Below are 21,878 nucleotides of genomic sequence, written 5' to 3'. Positions count from 1 at the left end.
TGCCTCAGTCCCCAGAGTAGCTGGGATTACAGGTGTGCACCACCATGCCCAGCTAATTTTTGTATTTTTAGTAGAGACAGGATTTCACTATGTTGGCCAGGCTGGTCTCAAACTCCTGACCTCAAGTGATCCGCCCGCCTTGGCCTCCCAAAGTGCTGGGATTACAGACGTGAGCCACTGGCGTGACTGCAATTTTTAAAAATAAAGCTTTTATGTTAGTATAATTTTTAATGTATAGAAAACTTGGAAAGTGCAGGGTGTTCCCCTATACCCCACCCAGTCTCTGCTATTTGAATATCTTACATTATGATGGGACATGTGTACAATTGACAAGTCATTTTTTTTTTTTTTTTTTTTTGAGACGGAGTCTTGCTCTGTCGCCCAGGCTGGAGTGCAGTGGTCGGATCTCAGCTCACTGCAAGCTCCGCCTCCCGGGTTCACGCCATTCTCCTGCCTCAGCCTCCCGAGTAGCTGGGACTACAGGCGCCCACCACCTCGCCCGGCTAGTTTTTTGTATTTTTTTAGTAGAGACGGGGTTTCACCGTGTTAGCCAGGATGGTCTCGATCTCCCGACCTCGTGATCCGCCCGTCTCGGCCTCCCAAAGTGCTGGGATTACAGGCTTGAGCCACCGCGCCCGGCCGACAAGTCATTATTGATAAATCACTGACTAAAGTCCACACTTTATTTGTATTTTTGCAGTTTTTACCCGTTGTCCTTTTCTGTCCCAGGATCCCACATGATTTTTTTTTTTTTCCTTTTAAAGTTTTATTAAAGTTTAATGGAACAATATTTTATCTCTTTTTTTGTTAATGCCAGTACAAAAATACAGTTGATGACTTGACAAAATGGCTACACGTAGGGCTTGAAGGTTTGAGTTTCTCCAACAGTAACAAGGGAAAACATGCTTCCACCTGGAGCAGAGTCCAAGCACACAGCCAGTCCTGCACACGCATATGTGCAAACAGGGAAACCCAAGCGTGAGAAAAGGAAAGGGGTTGTAGAAATTTGCGAAGCAGCCCACAATTATTCCCAGAAGGAAAAAGGGAAAAAGCAGGCTACCCCCTTGATAGGGGGTAGAATTACTGATTTACACTTAGAATTTGTTGTTGTTGTTGTTGTTGTTTAATGATAAGCTATTTCTGCAATTTTAACATTGTAGAAAAGATGCTACTAGTCTTCTTTTACCACTAAGGTGAGTAAAGTGGGAGGAAATGGGAAAAGACTCAAATACTTAAGTGCGAGGAGTAAACCTCCAAGTGGCTCAAGTTTTGTGTCAGAAGGTTTCATTTTTTACATTCAATGACAAATTGACATTTAGGTGAGAGGGAAAAAGAGAAGAAAGTCTGCCGCTCTCTGCTGGATCCACAAACATGCAGACCAGCTTGTGTTAGCAGAACTCTTCCACAGTGAGAGCGCTCCTTCCAGTGTAGGTAGGAATGAGGTTTCCTGGTTGGCTTAATTGTTCTAGATGATTCCTCAATATTCCCTCCCCTGCTGCATTCCTTCCAGAACACTAACTCTGATGAAAGAAGGGGCACATTCATGTTACAATTCATCTTCAAGATGTTTCTTTCTGAAGGCATCACCCGTCAGCCTTTCCTGAGCTTCCTTCATCCCCTGAACAACTTGCTCGGCACTGATGTAGAAATACTTGTAGCTGGGGTTTCCATTCTCATTGATGATTTCAGGATGCACCTTGCCACTGGGATCCAGAAAAAGGATTCGTGGAATATAACCCCCGTCTGGGCTGAAATCTTCATCTTTGGGTTCCTCTTCATCCTCAAGATTTACCATAACAAAATTATGGGAGAGTTCTGAAATTTCTGTAGATTCTGCAAATTTGGGCTTTAGAGCTTTGCAAGCTCCACACCAGGATTTATGAATAATCACCATCAGGGGCAGTCCACTGGCAGCTGCTTCTTTCTTCCCATCTTCCAGTGTCCTCCAATGAATATGATCTCCAAAACCCTTTCCAAGCCCATTATGTCCATCAGAGGAGATGACGAGGAGCAGGAAACTGAAGCCCAGCAAACAGGTGGCCCCGAGACGAGGCCGCGTCTCCATGGCAGTAGGTGCGCGGGGCCACGGGGCTGAGCGGACGGAGGGCCGGAGTCCCAGCAGACGGTCCACACCGTTCCCCGAGCGCGGCTCAGCACAACCCCGATCCCACATGATTTTTAGGCTGTGGGTCTCAGGCTCGTTTGGGCTGTGAGTTTCTCAGACTCTCCTTGTTTTTAATGACCTTCGAGTTTTGGGGAGAGCTGGTCAGGGATTTTACAGAATGGCCCCTGTTGGACTTGCCTGATACTTTTCTCGTGATCAGACCATGGGGTGGTTTTAGGAGGAAGACCACAGAGGTAAAGTGCTCTTCTCACCCCATCCTGTCTGCGGTCCACATTGTCCCTGTGACCTCTCACTGGTGGTGCTGCTGGCCTTGGTCCCCTGGCCGAGGTGCAGGGTCAGGCTTCCCTGTGAAGTGGCCCGTCCCCTGTGTTCTCTGGCAGGAAGTCGCTTTGCTGAGCCCACACGGAAGGGGTGGGGAGTTTCGCTCGCCCTCCTTTAGAGAAGAGCATCTATACAAGTTATTGGGAATTCTATACAGGAGATTTGTCTGTTCACCCTCATTTGTAATTTTTTTTTTTAATTTGAGACAACGTCTCACTCTGTTGCCCAGGCTGGAGTGCAGTGGCATAATCTCGGCTCACTGCAACCTCTGCCTCCTGGGTTCAAGCGATTTTCCTGTCTCAGCCTCCTGAGTACCTGGGACTACAGGTGCACGCCACCACACCTGGCTAATTTTTGTATTTTAGTAGAGATGGGGGTTTCACCATGTTGTCCAGGCTGGTCTCAAACTCCTGACCTCAAGTGATCTGCCTGCCTCAGCCTCCCAAAGTGCTGGGATTACAGTTGTGAGCCACCGCACCTGGCCCCACTTATTAATTTTTTCAATCATTTATTATAGTGGACTCATGGATATTTATTTACACTTCGAGTTATTATTCAATACTAGTTGGCTTATTTTGTTGCTCTCATTGTCGCAGCTTTGGCCACTGGGAACTTCAGGTGGCTCTTGCATCCCTGTGTCATTGCCCATCACTTTGTCTTGTGAGCACGTCCTTATTTCTGGCCCTATAAACTGCTCCAGCCTCATCTTGTCTCTTTCCTTGTCCAGTCCTAGAATCAGCCATTTCTGCAAGAAGCCCCGGTTCTTTTTCTTGGAGAGTGGTCTTAGAAGGCCAAGGTCTGGGAGCCGGGTGTGCTCGTCACTACTGGGCTGTTTCTGGTCTTCTCAGCCAACAGAGCAAGGAAGCGTGTAGTGTATGTCAGCGGGTGTGTAATCTACACACTGTCTATACATAGTAACCATTGGTGTCCTGGGTCATACTGATGTCTCTACCTCTAGTGGAGCCTCTTGCCCCCCCGCACTTGCTGATTGTAACCTCCCCTCCAGCAGTGAGGATGCGGCCCCATCGTCTGCTGTCCCTGGTTTAGCTCCCGTGTGTGTGTAAGGTGTGTAAGGTGCTGTCACAGTGAATAACCCAAACCCCATGGGAAGAACACCACCAGTGCTGTGCCATGCTCTGGGACAGCCCCTCTGCACGGGCTCCACTCCTGCCCAGGGCTACTCGGGACAGCTCCTCTGCCTTTAGGCTGACGGGCCCCACTCCTGCCCAGGGCTACTCGGACAGCACCTCGCCCTCCACCTCTGATTGTATTTCTAACTTACCATCTCCTGTGAGTGAGGCTGAACATCTTTTATTTTCTTTTTCTTTTTTTTTGAGATGGAGTCTTGCTCTGTTGTCCAGACTGGAGTGCAGTAGCGCAACCTTGGCTTACTGCAACCTCCGCCTCCCAGTTCAAGCGATTCTCCTGCCTCAGCCTCCTGAGTAGCTGGGATTACAGGTGTGTGCCACCATGCCCGGCTAACTTTTATATATATATATATTTTTTTTTTTTAGTAGAGACGAGGTTTCACCATGGTGGCCAGGCTGGTCTCGAACTCCCAACCTCAGATTATCTGCCCACCTTGGCCTCTCAAAGTGCTAGGATTACAGGCATGAGCCACTGCACCCAGACACATCTTTTCATGTTTTTTTTTTTTTTTTTGAGACGGAGTATCACTCTGTCACCCAGGCTGGAGTGCAGTGGCTGGATCTCAGCTCACTGCAAGCTCAGACTCCCGGGTTTACGCCATTCTCCTGCCTCAGCCTCCCAAGTAGCTGGCACTACAGGCGCCCGCCACCTCGCCCGGCTAGTTTTTTGTATTTTTAGTAGAGACGGGGTTTCACCGTGTTAGCCAGGATGGTCTCGATCTCCTGACCTCGTGATCCACCCGCCTCGGCCTCCCAAAGTGCTGGGATTACAGGCTTGACTTAAGAGCCATGTATATTTCCATATTTCCTTTTCTATGACTTGTCCATGTTCTTTGCTAATCTTTCTTTCTTTCTTTCTTTCTTTCTTTCTTTCTTTCTTTCTTTCTTTCTTTCTTTCTTTCTTTCTTTTCTTTCTTTTCTTTCTTTTCTTTCTTTCTTTTTTTTTTTTTGAGACGGAGTCTCGCTCTGTCGCCCAGGCTGGAGTGCAGTGGTGCGATCTTGGCTCACTGCAAGCTCCGCCTCCCGGGTTCACACCATTTTCCTGCCTCAGCCTCCTGAGTAGCTGGGACTGCAGGCACCTGCCACCGCGCCCGGCTAATTTTTGTATTTTTAGTAGAGATGGGGTTTCACCGTATTAGCCAGGATGGTCTCAATCTCCTAACCTCGTGATCCACCCACCTCGGCCTCCCAAAGTGCTGGGATTAAAGGCATGAGCCACCGCACCCAGTTTTTTTTTTTTTTTTCTTTTTTTTCTTTCAGAGACAGGGTGTCACTGTGTTGCCCAGGTTGGAGTGCAGTGACACTATCATAGCTCACTCCAGCCTTTAACTCCTGGGTTCAAGTGATCCTCCCACCTCAGCTTCCTGAGTAGCTGGGACTACAGGTGCACACCACCATGTCTGGCTAATTTTTTAATTTTTTGTAGAGATGGGATTTCACCATGTTGCCCAGGCTGGGCTTGAACTACTGGGATCAAGTCATTCACCCGCCTTGGCCTCCTAAAGTGTTGGGATTGTAGGCGTGAGCCACCACGCCTGGCCACAAATCACATATTTAGACCCTCAGGCTGGCCCAAGGCCCCTGGTAAACAAAGACACTTTCTTCAGATGGAGCATTCCCGGGGCTTGGAGTCCGTCTCCCAGGGGTGGAGGGCTTGCAGGCCCTGTCTCGTGGGTGGCTTCTGCCTGCTGCCCCTTCTGCCTCTCTCAGCCCCTCCAGCAGCCTCCAGCTCACCAAGCCTGTGCTCAGCACCTGGTCAGTCCTCTCTTCACTGTCCCCTTTTCAGGGTCCCTTTTTTGGGCACCTGCTGTCCGATGGGCGCTGCTCAGGCTTCCCAGAAGGCATCTTGTTTTTCCCAGAAGGATGGAAGCCTCCATGGGGCCCTTCCTCTCCTGCTATTGTGCTCCCCGCACCCTGCCTTCTGACCTCCCGAACACCTTTCCAGCGCCCAGCTTTGGACTCCGGGAGCACAGCCCAGGAGGGATTGAATGAGGAATTGCACGGGGCCTCTGCAGCCCCAGTGTGGCGAACAAGGCGGCGGGCTGCGTCTTTTGTTGGGCGTTAGCTTGCTCCCCGATAGTCAGTCTGTAGCCTGGTCTGGAAGGTGTGACCAAGCCTTGAAAGAGTGGTGGCGCCCACGTGCTCGTGGGATTTCCACCCCGAGACCTCACAGCGGCCTCTGCCTGGCTTCCTTTAACGGGCTCTGCTGCCGCCGAGCTGGGCTCCCTGCCTGCCCTTGCTGTTCAGCTATTTTAGACCACGGTTTCCTGACCAGGAAATGCCTGTAACAAATGATTGGGTGTCCTGGTGGGATCTGTGTGTGGCTGCTTCCGTGGTGGGATCCGTGTGTGGCTGCTTCCGTGGTGGGATCCGTGTGTGGCTGCTTCCGTGGTGGGATTCGTGTGTGGCTGCTTCCGTGGTGGGATCCGTGTGTGGCTGCTTCCCTCGTGGGATCTGTGTGTGGCTGCTTCCCTGGAGCTTTTTTTTTTTTTTTTTTTTGGTCTTTTTTTGGTTGGGTTGTTTTCAGCTTAAGGATTCAGATTTAAAAATAAATCTGAAAGTTCATAGGTCTCTTTTCCTGGGAAACTGGAGACCCAAGGTCCCATCCTGTGGTGGCGTGGGCACCTGGCCAGGATCGATGTCACTGGTGGCTGTGGCATCCAGTGGCATCTGGTGGTGTTCCCCAGGCCGTTTCCCACTGGACTGTGAGCCCTTTCCCCCGAAATGTGTGATTTGGAGGGTTTTTGTATTTTTCGTTTTGTTTTGTTTTCTGACAGAGTCTCGCTCTGTCTCCAGGCTGAAGTATCGTGGTGCGATCTCAGCTCACTGCAACCTCTGCCTCTCAGGTTTAAGCAATTCCCCTGCCTCAGCCTGCTGAGTAGCTGGGACTACAGGCGCCCGCCACCACGCCCAGCTAATTTTTGTATTTTTAGTAGAGATGGGAGTTTCACTGTGTTAGCCAGGATGGTCTCGAACCCCTGACCTCGTGATCCACCTGCCTCAGCCTCCCAAAGTGCTGGGATTACAGGCGTGAACCACTGCACCTGACAGTCTCCATCTCTTGACCTCGTAATCCACCCACCTCGGCCTCCCAAAGTGCTGGGATTACAGGCGTGAGCTACCACATCCAGCCGATTTGGAGGGTTTTTAAGCCTACGGGAAAGTCAGAGAGCGTAGCGTAAGGTACCCCCGAGTGCCACTTCCTCGAGCGCCGCTTCCCCAAGTGCTGCTTCTCCGAGCGCTCTGATCCTCGCTTAGCGTCTGCTGCGCAGCCTTCCCTTCGTCCCCTGCGCCCCTCCGCCCCTTTCCACGGACCTGGAACCATCGAGCCGTTGGCTGCACTCACTCCCGGGTCCTATAGCACTTGGTCGCGGTTGCGTCTCCTTAGTCCTCATCGTGACCCCACAGAGTCGCTCCGGGTGCCCTCCCTGCTGACGGAGGAGACCGTGGGCTGAAGGGTCCCCAGGGGTTCTCTTCTCATCCACGGAAGGTGGGAGCTCGCGGTTCCTGGGAGCTGGTGGGTGACAGCGGTGACAGTGAGCAGCTCCCTTCCCGCCCTCCCTTTGCCAGGGGTGAAGGGCTCCTGCTTGATGCGGGGCCGGGGAGGCTCTTAGAGGTCAGGCCTCAGCCCCCCTCCCGCTGCCCTGCTGTCTAGCACTCCTGCCCCTCTGACCACCCACTGCCTTTGGGGCCACCTGGGCCACCTGTACCCCTAGGGCCACCCCTCTGTTCTCTGACTGCGTTTCTCCAAAGCAGGCGGAGGCTGAGCGAACTGGTGAGTGAGCATTTGCTGCTTAATTAACTGTTTTCTCCCTTTTCGCAGGAGGCCACAGGGCCTGGGGGCTCCCGGGCCATCAACAACCTTAGAAGATCCAACAGCACCACACAGGTCAGCCAGCCTCGGAGCGGCTCCCCCAGGTAACCCCCAAAGCCCTTGGATAACCCTGGCCCCCTCTGGGGACCTTAGGTGCCCCCCAGCCTTCTCCTCCTTGCCTCTGCTCTGCCCTTCCTCCAGCCTCCTAGGTCCCGGGCCCTTGCTGGCTAGCGAGGCCTGGAGTGACCTCACAGGCCAGCTTTGTGTCCCAGGCCTCCTCTCGCATGGGGTGGGAGGCCCGAGGCAGACACTTTCCTGCATGCATCCCTCCCTTCCTCCTGGCTGTCCCTGCGGCTTCTGAGACCCTGCCTGAGGGCTCCGCTGAAACCCTTCCCACCTGCCCTCTGAATGTCAAAAGCTGTCATTTGCGAGAGAGGGCAGCACTGTGACCCTTCTGAACCCCCCACACTTTGAGCCCCTGTTCCCACCTTTGCCCACTTAAACTCTGCCGCTGTCTCTCGTGGCCTCCAAAGCAGCAGGCTGGGGAGGAGCTGTCTCAATGGCCCCAGTGGGGGTGTTGTGGGGAGTGGAGCTGGTGGTGGCCAGCAGCCTCCAGGGGGGACATCCTGTAGCCCAGAGTGGTAGGCAAGGCCCTGGCACCACCTCCCACCAGGCATTGTCCCCAAGCAAGCAGGGTGCTCCCGTGGGCCGTGGATCTAATGAAGGCTGAGTTCTGGGCCACCAGCGGCCCTGGGTGGCCCCTTCCTGGGAAGACCAAGAACAGCGGCCACCACGCCGCGTCCAGCACAGCCTCCAGGAGCCACTCTCAACTCAGGAACTGGCTTCATGGAGTCCCACCAAGCAAGGGACTGCCAAGGACAGCTGGTGTGTGTGTGGGTGGGTGTGTGTGGTGTGTGGGTGTGTGCTGTGAGTGTGGTGTGTGTTGGGGGTTGTGTGGTGTGTGGGTGTGTGGTGTGAGTGTGGTGTGTGGGTGTGGGGTATGTGGTTTGTGAGTGGTGCATGTGTGGTGTGTGTGTATGTATGGGGTGTGGTGTGTGTTTATGTATGGGGTGTGTGGTGTGTGTGGTGTATGGTGTGTGTGTGGGGGTGGGTGTGTGTGGTTTGTGTGTTATGTGGTGGTGTGTGTGGTATGTGTGGTGTCCGTGGTGTGTGTGGCATGTGTGGTTTGTGGTGTGTGGTTTGTGTGTGGTGTGGTGTATGTGGTGGTATGGGGCATGTGTGTGGTCTATGTGTGGTGTGTGTGTGGTGTGTGGTGTGTGTGTTATGTGGTATGTGTGGTGTCTGTGTGTGTGGTATGTGTGTGGTGTATATGGTTTGCGGTGCATGTGTGGTGCATGTGTGTGGTGTATGTAGTATGTGGTATGTGTGTGGTCTGTGTGTGGTGTGTCTGTGTGGTGTGTATGTGTTGTGTATAGTATGTGGTGTGTGTGTGGTGTGTATAGTTGGTGTGTGGTGTGTGTGTAGTGTGTATATGTGGTGTGTGGTGTGTGTGTGTGGTGTGTGTGGTGTGTGTGTGGTATGGTGTATGTGGTATGTGGTATGTGTGTGGTCTGTGTGTAGTGTGTGGTGTGTGTGGTATGTGATGTGTGTGTGTATGTAGTGTGTGGTGTATGTGTAGTGTGTGTATGTGGTGTGTGGTGTGTGTGTTATGTGTGTGTGGTGTGTATGGTGTGTAGTGGACATGTGTGTGGTGTGTGGTGTGTCATGTGGTATAGTGTGTGGTGTGTGTGGTGTGTGTGTGGTATGTGTGTTGTGTGTGTGGTGTGTATGGTGTGTGGTATGTGGTGTGTGTGGTGTGTATGGTGTGTGTATGTGTGTGTGGTGTGTGTGGTGTGTATGTTGTGTGTGTGGTGTGTGGTGTGTATGGTGTGTGTGTGGTGTGTATGGTGTGTGGTGTGTTATATGGTGTGTGTGCGGTGTGTATGGTGTGTGGTGTGTTATATGGTGTGTGTGTGGTGTGTATGGTATGTGGTGTGTGTGGTGTGTATGGGATATGTGTGTGTGGTGTGTTGTGTGTTGTGTGTGTGGTGTGTATGGTGTGTGGTGTGTATGGTGTGTGGTGTGTGTTATGTCATGTGTGTGGTGTGTATGGTGTGTGGTGTGTGTTATGTAGTGTGTGGTGTGTGTGTATGTGTGTGGTGTGTGTATGTGTGTGTGATGTGCGTGTTACATGGTGTATGTAGTGTATGTGTGTGGTGTGTGTGGTGTATGTGGTGTGTTACATGTGTTATGTGGTGTGTGTGGTGTGTATGGTGTGTGTGTGGTGTGTATGGTGTGTGTGGTGTGTATGTGTGTGGTGTGTGTATGTGTGTATGGTGTGTGGTGTGTTGTGTGTGTGGTGTGTGGTATGCGGCGTGTTACGTGGTGTATGTAGTGTATGTGTGTGGTGTGTGTGGTGTGTGTGGTGTGTATGGTGTGTGTGTGGTGTGTATGTGTGTGTGGTGTGTTGTGTGTATGGTGTGTGGTGTTGTGTGTATGGTGTGTGGTGTTGTGTGTATGGTGTGTGGTGTGTGGCGTGTTACGTGGTGTATGTAATAAATGTGTGTGGTGTGTGGTGTGTGTGTATGGTGTGTGGTGTTGTGTGTATGGTGTGTGGTGTGTGGCGTGTTATGTGGTGTATGTAATGTATGTGTGTGGTGTGTGGTGTGTATGTGTGTATGGTGTGTGGTGTGTGGTGTGTGTGGTGTGTGGTGTACGGCATGTTACGTGGTGTATGTAGTGTATGTGTGTGGTGTGTGTGGTGTGTATGGTGTGTGTGTGGTGTGTATGGTGTGTGTGGTGTGTATGTGTGTGGTGTGTGTATGTGTGTATGGTGTGTGGTGTGTGTGTGGTGTGTGGTGTATGGCATGTTACGTGGTGTATGTAGTGTATGTGTGGTGTGTGTGGTGTGTATGTGTGTGTGGTGTGTTGTGTGTATGGTGTGTGGTGTTGTGTGTATGGTATGTGGTGTGTGGCGTGTTATGTGGTGTATGTAATGTATGTGTGTGGTGTGTGGTGTGGTGTGTGTTGTGTCACCACGCTCAGCCAGGCCACGGTTTTGATCCCAACTGATGAGTTGTGTTTGGTGCAGCTGTGGCCTCCCCGGGGCAGGGTGGCAGTGGGGATGGGCCACCAGCCCATGCCTTGCAGCTGTGCTTCCCCTTCTGCTCTGAGCAGCAGCGTGTGTGGCTCCTTGTTCACAGGGAAGAGGGTGGCAGCAGAGGCAGCCACGGTATTTAAGGCCCTCGGTGGGCAGCTGGGTGCACAGGCTCACACCTGCAATCCCAGCACTCTGGGTGGCCCATGTGAGAGGATCTCTTGAGCCCAGGAGTTCGAGACCAGCCTGCGCAACATAGACAAAACCCTGTCTCTACTAACATTTAAAAAAAAAAAAAAGAAAAAAGAAAAAACAAGTAAGTCCTTTGTCTCCAGAAGCTGTGATCAGTGTGACTGATGAAGCTCCCAGGGGCTTCTGACAGAAACACCCAGCTCCACTGAGGAACCCTGGCCAGGCACGGTGTTCAGATCGGGGCTTTGGGCCTGGAAACAGAGTTGCTGCTAGTCCCTCAGCCCCTCTCTCCTCGCGGGACCTGCCTGGTCTGTGTGCCTAGCATCGGCTTCCTGGCTGGTGACTTTCCTTGTGTGCCGCCTTCTCTCTGACGCAGACCAGCGGAGCCCACGGACTTCCTGACACTCTTCGAGGGTAGTCCCAGTGGGAAAAAGAGACCGGCCAGCCTGAGCACAGCGCCCAGCGAGAAGGGAGCCACCTGGAACGTCCTGGTAAGGTGGTGCGTGCGGCCGCGCGTCCTGGTCTCTGCGATGGGATTATGGCCTGGTTCCTAATTTGTTCTCACGGCCTTTGCAAAAGGGCACTGCAGGGAGGGTGTCGAGCTTACATCTCACATGGCAGACCCTGGGATATCCACCTGCCTGTGTGGGAAGTCAGGGGCTCCTCCCGTTTGTGGGAGAGGCAAGGAAGGGACGGGGTGGCTGGGTGTGTGCGGGTGGTGTCACGGGCTGAGCTGTCTGACAGGATGACCAGCCCCGGAGCTTCACCTTGCCACCCAATGCCCGGAGTTCCAGTGCCCTTGACTCACCGGCGGGCCCGCGGAGGAAAGAATGCACCGTGGCCCTGGCCCCCAACTTCACTGCTAACAACAGGTACAACTTGTGCAGGTGCCCACGACGTGCACCGATGGGAGGCTCCTCGAGTAGAGACTGTGTGTCTTTGTCTTGTTTATGGCTGGTTCAGGGTGCTTTGGAATGAATGAATGAATGAGTGAGTGAGTGAAAGAATGGCTTTCATTCCCAAGGGCACAGGCAGGAGGCTGCCAGGTGGCATCTTGCATATAAGGGGCTCTCGGCCCAGGCTTTGCTCTTACAGCGTTTCAGGCCATGGGGAGGCTCACATGGGGCTGAGAGGGTGGGGTCTGGGGAGGGACCTTGGCCGAGGAGGTTTGTAGGGGGCCTAGGGAAGCCCCAAAATAAATGGACTCCAGGCAGCTGCCTCTGAGCCTTGAAGGAGAGTGTGGGCTCCTTGGGCTAGGCCTCAGAGGACCCATGAGTGGAAGAGATTGGGGACACATTTTTCCTCTGGCATTTAGAGTCTTTGCCAAAGGAATAGTCTCAGGGGAGAGACGGTGTGGTTATTCACCAGGGTTGGCACAGGAAGAATTCTTGCCTTTTTTTTTTTTCTTTTTTTTTTGAGACGAAGTCTTGCTCTGTCACCGGGCTGGAGTGCAGTGGCGCAATCTTGGCTCACTGCAACTTCTGACTCCCTGGTTCAAGCGATTCTCCAGCCTCAGCCTCCCAGTAGCTGAGATTATAGGCACGTGCCACCACGCCCAACTAATTTTTGTATTTTTTGTAGTAGAGACAGGGTTTCACCATGTTCCCTGGGGTGGTCTTGATCTCCTGACCTCATGATCCACCCGCCTTGGCCTCCCAAAGTGCTGGGATTACAGGCGTCGCACCCAGCCCAATTCTTGCTTTTTAATTTATTTTTAAGTTAGAGACAGGTTCTCATCTGTCACCCTGACTGGCGTCCACGATCATAGCTCACTGCAGCCTCTACCTCCTGGGCTCAAGCCTTTGGAGTAGCTGGGACCACAGGTGCACACCACCACTCCTAGCTAATTTTAAAATTTGTTGTAGAGATGAAGTCTCACTGTGTTGCCCAGGCTGGTCTCAAACTCCTGGGCTCAAGCAATCCTCCCTCCTCGGCCTCCCCCAAAGCCCTGGGATTACAGGTGTGAGCCCCCACACCTGGCCCGAAAATTTACCTTAGTATTATCAGAGTTACATGTGCATACACAGTGAAAATGTCAAACAGCACCATAGGCTTAAAATGTGGTGCCCCTCCTTCCCCAACACTGCTGCCTCTCCTACCCACCCCCTGCCACTCCTGCCCCTACCCCCACCGCCCGTCCTACCCCACCCACTGCCCCTCCCACCCCACCCCTGCTGCCGCCCCACCCCACCCACTGCCCCTCCCACCCATGCCCCTCCCACCCACCCCCACTGCCCCTCCCACCCACCCCCACTGCCCCTCCCACCCACCCCTACTGCCCCTCCTACCCCACCCGCTGCCCCCCCCACCCCCGCTGCCCCTCCCACCCACCCCAGCTGCCCCTCCTACCCACCCCCGCTGCCCCTCCTACCCCACGCACTGCCCCTCCCACGCCCCCCCACTGCCCCTCCACTCCCCCCGCTGCCCCTCCACTCCCCCTGCTGCCCCTCCCACTCGTGGCTCCAGTGTCTTTTCAAGCTATTTCTTCTGGTGTTTTTGTTTGTTTTTTGTTTTTGAGACGAAGTCTCGCTCTGTCGCCCAAGCTGGAGTGCAGTGGCATGTGATCTCGGCTCACTGCAACCTCTGCTTCCTGGGTTCCAGCAATTCTCCTACCTCAACCTCCTGGGTAGCTGGGACTACAGGCGTGCGCCACCACGCCCACTCATTTTTGTATTTTTAGTAGAGAAGGGGTTTTACAATGTTGGCCAGGATGGTCTTGAACTCCTGACCTCATGATCTGCCCCCCTCGGCCTCCCAAAGTGCTGGGATTACAGGCGTGAGCCACCACCCCGGCCATCTAGTCTTCTTGAAAACATTTATGAATACATGACATGCTGCTCATTCCGGAGCAGCTCAGACTCAGTCCTGGTAGGAATATTCACACCACCCAAGTTGGCAAATGAGCCCCGCTCTGAGAACCAGCTGTTGAACATTTGTGAGTGCAGGCTGGTGCCAGGTGCAGGCCAGGCTGGTGCCGGGTGTGGGCTGGTGCCCAGTGCGAGCCGGTGCAGGTGCGGGCTGGTGCCGGGTACAGGCTGGTGCCAAGCACAGGTTTCGTGCAGTGCTCTGCTCTCTGCTTGCCCTCATTCCCATCACGTTCTCTTGGTTTGGTTTTGGGCCTCTGACGTGTTGGTCTTTGTCCAGATGTCTTGGTGGTTCTTGTTAAAAGGGAGGTCCTGGGAGTTAGCTGGAAGCCGGTTGCCTGGTGGCTTCACCTCTCTGGGGCACTTGTGCAGAGAGCAGGGCATTGTTGGGTATCCCCACCTACTAGTGTCTGTGGGACTCTTCTCGCAGGCTGAGTCTCTCCAGAGACAAACCCCCAGCCCGCCCCAGGGTTTGAGTCCTGGCTGCCCAGTTGCACTGCTGGGGAGGGGTGGCGGCGTCTGTCCTGGGTGAATCACCCACTTCTGTCCTACCCGCAGGGCCAGTTGGGGAGGGCAGGGTGGATGCTAGCAGCTCAAGTGAGGAAGGGGCTTTGCCAAGCAGCCAGATTGTCCCCTTTGCCTCAGAGCCTGTCCATGCCTGTGGGAGAACCGCGTGCCTCCCTGGGGGTATGGGACCTGCCAGCTGCTCGCCCTCCCTCCCCACAATGCCTAGACCCTCCCTTGCGTCCCAGTTGCTCTCTGCTGGCCCTTCTGTTTCTAATCCTCCGGGTCTGCAGATGCCCGTTTCCTGCAGTCTCCCCGTCCCTCCTGTCAGCTTCGGTATCGGTTCTGTCCCTGCTTGTTCCTGTGGGTCTGTGGAGGGGCAGAGGCAGAGAGCGTGGCTTCCATCCATTGTGTGGGATGGGGCTTCGCTTCTGTGAGTCTGCTCTGGAAGCTGATTGTGCGCTGCTGGCCTGAGCGGCTCCCCCTGTCTTGGGCACATCCGGCGTTCACGCCTTGATTCTATCCCCTGCCCCGCGGGAGCCCCTAGGTTGAGCTTTCCTATCCTGGGAAGGACCCCATCATCAGGGCGCAGGCTGTGGAAGGGGCCTGGGGACACCGGACGACGCTGCTGCCAGAACGTGGCAAGCACTGAAGGCCTCTGTCCCCGCCCAGCCCGTGTTGCGAGTGTGGCTCTGAGATCTCAGGCGTCCCTTCTGGAGGCCTGACCATTCCTGTCTCTCTTCCGGCCTGGCAGGAGCAACAAGGGAGCCATGGGCAACTGCGTCACCACCATGGTGCACAATCGCTACACCCCCTCGGAGAGGGCACCCCCGCTCAAGAGCTCCAACCAGACTGCCCCCTCCCTCAAGTAAGGTCTTCCGGGGAGGCCACGGGGCTGTGGGGTCCGACCTTAGCCAGGGCACGCGGTCAGTGCACACGGGGTCCGACCTCAGCCAGGGCACGCGGTCAGTGCACATGGGGTCTGACCTCGGCCAGGGCATGCGGTCAGTGCACACGGGGTCCGACTTCGGCCAGGGCACATGGTCAGTGCACATAAAACCGCGTGGAGCAGCCGCGAGCCGGGCCCCCGTCCGAGTCCGCCACCCTCTGCTGTCCTTGGGTCGGCAGCTTCCCATAGACAGAAAACAACCCAGATGTGGCGGCACAGGGAGGTCTGGGGCTCACGGTGGGGTGGGGCCCCCAGGAGGAAGCCAGGGATTGTCCAGAGCCCAGAAGGCGTCACAGCGGTGGTGGGCTGAGCGGAGCAGAGGAGCCCCCAAGTCCACCACCGCACGGTCTTGCTGGGATTGGGGATGGTCTTGGGGTCTCTCAAGTGTCCCTCAGGCTCTGGACTCCTGTGACTTTTGGGAACTTTCTCAATGGAATTTTTTTTTTTTTGAGACGGAGTTTCATTCTTGTTGCCCAGGCTGGAATGCAATGGCGTGATCTTGGCTGACTGCAAATTCCGCCTCCCAGGTTCAAGCGATTCTCCTGCCTCAGCCTCCTGAGTAGCTGGGAGTACAGGTGCCCGCCACCATGCCCGGCTAATTTTTTTGTATTTTTAGTAGAGACAGTTTTCACCATGTTGGCCAGGCTGGTCTCGAACTTCTGACCTCAGGTGATCTGCCTGCCTTGGCCTCCCAGAGTGCTGGGATTACAGGTGTGGGCCACCACACCCAGCCTCCCAATGTAACTTTAGTGAGAACTTTTTTTTTTTTTTTTTTTTTTGAGATGGAGTCTAGCTCTGTTGCCCAGGCTGGAGTGCAATGGCCGGATCTCAGCTCACTGCAAGCCCCGCCTCCCGGGTTCACGCCATTCTCCTGCCTCAGCCTCCCGAGTAGCTGGGAGTACAGGCGCCCGCCACCTCGCCCGGCTAATTTTTTTTGTATTTTAGTAGAGACAGGGTTTCACCGTGTTAGCCAGGATGGTCTCGATCTCCTGAACTCGTGATCCGCCCGTCTCGGCCTCCCAAAGTGCTGGGATTACAGGCTTGAGCCACCGCGCCCGGCCTAGTGAGAACTTTTTAAATGCAAAGAGCTCGTTATCCTGGGTACCAGTGAGTGGGACCTTGTCAGGGCACAGGTGGTCCAGAGGCCAGGATGTGGCACGGGAGAGCTGGCCTCGCACCTGCCGCTGTCCCCCTTTGTCCTGGCGGCCGGCCTGCCAGCACCCCTTCCAGGCTCAGTCCTGTGACAGCCGGGAGCAGGCACCTGCGGCCTGTGGGCAGAGCCGTTCCCCTGGGTGGTGAGACGAGGCCGTTTGCTTCTTTCCTGTCAGCAACATCATCAAGGCAGCCACCTGTGAGGGCAGCGAGAGCAGTGGCTTCGGGAAGCCACCAAAGAATGTCTCCAGTGCCAGCCACTCGGCCCGGAACAACGCTGGGGGCACCACGGGCCTGCCCAGGCGGAAGGAGGTGACAGAGGAGGAGGCTGAGAGGTGACCGTTCTTGGAGTGGTGGGGAGCCTGAGGCCAGAACACAGGGGTGGGCAGGCGTCGGGGTCTTGGGGGCTCACACCTCCGAGGATAGAAATTTGCATTCAATAGTTGTTTTAAAATATTGAGACTGAGGCCGGGCGCGGTGGCTCAAGCCTGTAATCCCAGCACTTTGGGAGGCCGAGACGGGCGGATCACAAGGTCAGGAGATCGAGACCATCCTGGCTAACACGGCGAAACCCTGTCTCTACTAAAAACACAAAAAATTAGCCGGGCGAGGTGGCGGCGCCTGTGGTCCCAGCTACTCGGGAGGCTGAGGCAGGAGAATGGCGTGAACCCGGGAGGCGGAGCTTGCAGTGAGCTGAGATCTGGCCACTGCACTCCAGCCTGGGCGACAGAGCGAGACTCCGTCTCAAAAAAAAAAAAAAAAAAAAAATATTGAGACTGAGCAGACTCCATGTGGCATGATTTTGTTTACATAAAACACCAAGCAAAGGCAAGTTCATCAGAGTAAGTAGAAGGCAGGTGTAGGGGTGGCAGAGAGGGCTCCTCCAGGGGCAGTGGAACATTCCAGAACTGCACTGTGCTGATGGTCACACAACTCTAGATTTGCTAAAAATCATTGACTTGTACACTGAAAATGAGTAGATTTTGTAGTATGGAAATTGTACCTCAGTAAAACTGTTACTTAAAACAATATTAAAGGCAAAGAAGATACAGAACTGAAAAAAGCCAACAACACCCAGAGCTCAAGGGGCTGTGGCAGAGCCTCCTGTGACGCTGACTGTTGGGGGCTGTGTCCCTGCCCCTTGCCCCTGGGGATCTGGAGGGGGTGTGGGCGGAGCCTCCTGTGACGCTGACTGTTGGGGGCTGTGTCCCTGCCACTTACCCCTGGGGAGCTGGAGGGGCTGTGGGCAGAGCCTCCTGTGACCATGATGGTTGTTCCTGGTCAGGAGAGTCGCGGGGGTACCTCCCTGCCTGGACTTTCGGAGCCTCCCCCTGGCAAAGCCATCACCTACCCTGCCACCCAGTTAGGTCTAGGGAGACCAGGCCTGTAGACGCAGTGGGTAGCATGAGGGAAGGGGGACCAGATGCCCGTGGCTCTTCAAAGCCCCCTACTTCTGCCTGGGGCAGACCGCCCCCGAGCTAGGGCTCACACGTTCTGGGTTCTCTGTTAATGCCTTTGCTGAGAGGATCCACACATGGTCCCGAGAGCCAAGGCGAAGCATTTTTTGTTTGTTTGTTTAATCAGTTTCATTCAGCATAATTTGTATACAATAAAAGGTGCCCATTGTAAGTGTGCAGTTCCATGAGCTTCCACCAGGGTGTATAGTGCTGTCTGTGGACACAGCGGACCAAGATAAGGAAACGGCCCAGCACCTCCAGGCTTCCCTCGAGCTCCTTCCTGGCCCTGATGCCAGCAGCCACCAGTCTGTTCCCTCATAGCCCTGCCTGTTCTGACCACCCTCTGTGGAGCCACGGCCTGTGGCCTGCACTGGCCTGAGTCCCGGACCTGTTGCCTGTGGGCAGGGTCCTGCCATCCAGTGTTCACACCGTAGCCAGGTCATGGGCATCTGAACCGTTCCCACTTCCTGGCGATTGTAAATAAGGCCACACAGGCCTGCGTGGATAGACGTTTCCTCTCCCCTGGACACCTTCCCAGGAGGAAGGTTTTGGGTTTTCGTGGAGCTGGTCCAGGCGGGCTGGTCCTGCCGTGTGAAAAGAGCTACTTGTGTGCAGTCGCCGGCCTCTCTCTTCCCCAGCTGGACCTTCCACCAGCAACCAGCTGGCTCCTGCCAGGGCGCTGGCCTGGTCTTGGCCCTGAGCCCTTCTCTCTGGGCAGGTTTATCCACCAGGTGAACCAGGCCGCTGTCACCATCCAGCGCTGGTACCGCCGCCAGGTGCAGCGGCGCCGAGTGGGAGCTGCCCGCCTGGAGCACCTGCTGCAGGCCAAGCGGGAGGTCAGTGTGGGTGCCTCAGTCACTCCATGCTCCCCCAGGGGGTCTGGCCCAGAATCCCAGGGCTCTGAGTTTCTGGGACAGGTGGAATCAAAGCCTAGGATTGCCCGTGGGTCCTGTCTCTGGGTGCAGCATCCTTCTTGACGCTGGGTCCCTGCGGACGGGCAGGGTGGTCCTCACTGGCAGTCGTCAGGGTCTGGGTGTCGGGAAATGCCTGCTGGGTCCGTCCCAGGCTGGAGGGTCTCCGGAGCACACTCCGTGGGCATGAGCCGTCTCCCCCGTGCTGGAACTGTTGGCCACCTGTGACGCAGGGCTCCTCCTCTGTAGAGCAGAGAAATGGCAGGTTCAAGGTCCTGGTGGGGTTTCACCTTCCCTGCTGGCCCTGAGATTCCGCGAACTCTAGGGGACTCTGGGGCGTTGTGGGGAAGCTTCCAGTCTGGGTCTAGATTCCGTCTTCCCGATGTATACACCACATGGCACCAGCTTCTTTGGCAGGAGCAGCGGCAGCGGCCAGGCGAGGGGACCCTCCTGGACCTGCACCAGCAGAAAGAGGCAGCCAGGAGGAAGGCCCGGGAAGAGAAGGCACGCCAAGCCAGGCGAGCGGCCATTCAGGTGCCCGGGCTGACTGTGCAGGGACCTCTGAGCAGTACCATGGCCCAGGCCTGACCATGGGGCCGATGCTAGGGCTCCCTGGGCCCCGGGACACTGAGCCTCAGGGCAGCGTGGCTGGGGAGCCTGGGGTCGTCCTCTCCCAGGGGCAGCGCTTAGTGAGGTCCCAGGACATCGAGCCTCAGGGCAGCTTGGCTGGGGAGCCTGGGGTCGTCCTCTCCTGGGGGCAGTGCTTAGTGAAGCCCCAGGACATTGAGCCTCAGGGCAGCGTGGCTGGGGAGCCTGGGGTCGTCCTCTCCCGGGGGCAGCGCTTAGTGAGGTCCCAGGACATCGAGCCTCAGAGCAGCTTGGCTGGGGAGCCTGGGGTCGTCCTCTCCCGGGGGCAGTGCTTAGTGAAGCCCCAGGACATCGAGCCTCAGGGCAGCTTGGCTGGGGAGCCTGGGGTCGTCCTCTCCCAGGGGCAGTGCTCAGCGACGCTCCCACTGCAGGAGCTGCAACAGAAACGAGCCCTGAGAGCCCAGAAGGCGATCACAGCTGAGCGTGGGCCGCCTGAGAATCCCGGGGAGACCAGAGCGCCAGGGACGCGGCGGCCTGCTCAGGGGCTGTCCCCCACACCAGGCGACACTGCCCACCAGGCCCTCAAGGCCATCAACACTGGTGAGAGTGGCTCTGTGCCCGTGGAGGTGGGCTGGGCTGCAGCCAGGAAGGAGGTGCAGCCCCTGTGGACCTCCCCTCAGCCTCCTGTGCTGCTGCCCGTGTTGGCAGCCCCAGTCCTCGGAGTTAGGGGCCTTGGCCCCCAGCTGACCTGACGAGAGTGCCAAGACCTTGACAAACAGGTGGTCCTGGACGTAGGGGCCCTACAGAGCAGAAGGCCCGGTAGGGTGGAAGGGTGGGGTGGCACTCATCCTCCACAGCTCCACACCCAAAAGGCCATGGATCCCCGGCAGCTCCTCTGCTTCTGGGGTCGCCTCCGCCTCCCCTATGCCTGGCTTCTTCCCAGGGGTGCCTCCAGAGTCGCTGCCCACCCCGGGATGTTCTCTGTGGGATGATGCTGTGTTCTGCTGTGCAGGTGCCGGCCTCCCTGCTGCAGGCCCTGGAGACTGCTGCCTGCCCACCTCCAGCTCGTCCCCAGAACCACAGCAGCCTCCAGAGGACAGGACGCAGGTCTGGGTGCAGCTGTCCTTCCCTCCCTTGTGGTTTTGGCTTTAAGGGCTGCGTCTGTGCCAGGGGTGTCCCGAGCTGAGATGTCCCAGCCGCTTCTCTGCTCTAGGGGCCACTCGTGCCCGGAGAGGCCACCCAGGGGATCTTCTTGTTCTGATGCACGGTGCTGGCTGCCCCGAGGGGAGCCTTCGCTGGGGTGGACCTGTTGGGTTTTTACAGATGTCCTGGGGTCGGGGGCCCTGCATCCTCATCCACAGAAGAGGAGCTTCCGGCTCCGAGGGGTGACGTGACAGCCAAGGCTCCCAGGCTGCTCCGTGGTGGGGCCAGGTGGCTGCACAGCCTGTTTTCCAGGAGTGGGGTGCTGGGAGGAGTCCCTGGTGGCTGGAGCTGCTCTGGGTTTGAGCAGCTGCAGAGACTGGGTGGGAAGGTCTGAGCCCTGGCCTCACCTTCCAGAGGCTGAATGTCAGGACTGGGGAGCTCCCGCGGCACCTTCAGGGCTCTGCGCCTTGCTGCATCTGTCTGCCTGCTCTTTTGCAGGACGTTCTCGCCCAGGATGCAACTGGGGACAACCTGGAGATGGTGGCCCCGAGCAGGGGCAGCACCAAATCCAGGGGGCCCCTGGAGGAGCTGCTGCACACGCTGCAGCTGCTGGAGAAGGAGCCGGAGCCGCTGCCCCGCCCCAGGGCCCATCACAGGGGCAGATACGCCTGGGCCAGCGAGGTGACCGCAGTGTGCGCCCCGCCCTGCCCAGTCTGTCCACCCGTGCCATCCACACAGAGCATGCGGTGGCTGTAGGGGTTGGGAAAATGGGGGTGCCACGGGCTCCTTCTTGCTTTGGTCGCGACCCTCCCTCCCAGAGCCCAGCCTCAGCTGCCACCTCTGTCCCTGGGGACTCCCAGTCCTCAGGCTGCCCTGACAGCCCCTGATGCTGGTCTCCTGTCCCACAGGAGGACGATGCCAGCTCTCTGACAGCTGACAACCTGGAGAAATTTGGAAAACTCAGTGCGTTCCCCGAACCCCCTGAGGATGGGACGCTGCTCTCGGAGGCCAAGCTACAAAGCATCATGAGCTTCTTGGACGAGATGGAGAAGTCTGGGCAGGACCAGCCGGACCCCCAGCAGGAGGTCATCCCTTGCCCGCTCCCACCTGGCCCCCAGGGGGAGGAGGTCCCTCGCCAGCCCCGACCTGGTCCCCAGCAGGAGGTGGTCCCGTACCATGTACCCACCCAGTTGCACAGCCCCCACCACGGGACTCTCCCAGGGTGGAGGTGGCAGGGCCCACATTCCCCAACTGCACCCACCTCCCCGCTGCCCTGAGCCGCCTCCACGAGCCTGTATGTGTGGATAGTTCAGGCCTCCGGAGCCTTGTGTCCTCTGGGCCACCCATTGGTTTGTCCTTGGTGAACACCAGCAGCCAGGCTAAATGGAGCAGTGACGTGAACTCATTGTCACAGGGCAGGAAGCTGGGAAGCATAGAACTTTTTAAATGGTTTGTTTTTTATTCTTGAGGCCACGGCCCCCATTTCCTGTACTGAGTAATGAAAACGGCCTCTGCCAGGCTGCCTGCCACCTGCCCTCCGACTTTCCACGGGCTCCCATGTGCAGCAGCCTCTCTGTCCCCGGAGGGCAGGACTGCAGGGCCATCGAGTCAGG

At 56.3% G+C, this 21,878-nt stretch overlaps 2 protein-coding genes across 4 annotated transcripts in view; one reads left to right on the top strand and one right to left on the bottom strand.

Moving 5' to 3' along the window:
- The window catches only part of LOC105469388 (centrosomal protein 131), a 38,003-nt gene that overhangs the window by 8,578 nt on the left and 7,547 nt on the right, over window positions 1-21,878 (top strand). For 2 of the 3 annotated variants that reach the window (XM_071081803.1, XM_071081802.1), the window contains exons 3-13: window positions 7,418-7,512; window positions 11,074-11,188; window positions 11,442-11,569; window positions 14,820-14,933; window positions 16,343-16,501; window positions 18,342-18,459; window positions 18,952-19,068; window positions 19,554-19,722; window positions 20,135-20,229; window positions 20,764-20,946; window positions 21,174-21,350. In XM_071081803.1, the coding sequence (XP_070937904.1) occupies window positions 7,418-7,512; window positions 11,074-11,188; window positions 11,442-11,569; window positions 14,820-14,933; window positions 16,343-16,501; window positions 18,342-18,459; window positions 18,952-19,068; window positions 19,554-19,722; window positions 20,135-20,229; window positions 20,764-20,946; window positions 21,174-21,350 (1,470 nt within the window). The remainder of the gene's footprint in view (window positions 1-7,417; window positions 7,513-11,073; window positions 11,189-11,441; window positions 11,570-14,819; window positions 14,934-16,342; window positions 16,502-18,341; window positions 18,460-18,951; window positions 19,069-19,553; window positions 19,723-20,134; window positions 20,230-20,763; window positions 20,947-21,173; window positions 21,351-21,878) is intronic. The other variant, XM_071081804.1, reaches the window with a different exon arrangement.
- LOC105481117 (thioredoxin domain-containing protein 12) lies at window positions 751-2,162 on the bottom strand. The gene has a single exon (XM_011740407.2). The coding sequence runs from the start codon at window positions 2,063-2,065 to the stop codon at window positions 1,547-1,549; it is 519 nt and encodes a 172-aa protein (XP_011738709.2). The 5' UTR covers window positions 2,066-2,162; the 3' UTR covers window positions 751-1,546.

Source organism: Macaca nemestrina, chromosome 17 (assembly GCF_043159975.1).
Source record: "Macaca nemestrina isolate mMacNem1 chromosome 17, mMacNem.hap1, whole genome shotgun sequence".
In the NCBI taxonomy this organism is placed as follows: domain Eukaryota; kingdom Metazoa; phylum Chordata; class Mammalia; order Primates; family Cercopithecidae; genus Macaca; species Macaca nemestrina.
Note: the sequence above shows the minus strand (reverse complement) of the source record. Positions and strands in the feature narration are given on the sequence as shown.

What these genes read in the sequence shown, in the direction of transcription:
- LOC105481117 (XM_011740407.2), bottom strand. Translation starts at nt 2,065, where the DNA reads ATGGAGACGCGGCCTCGTCTCGGGGCCACCTGTTTGCTGGGCTTCAGT.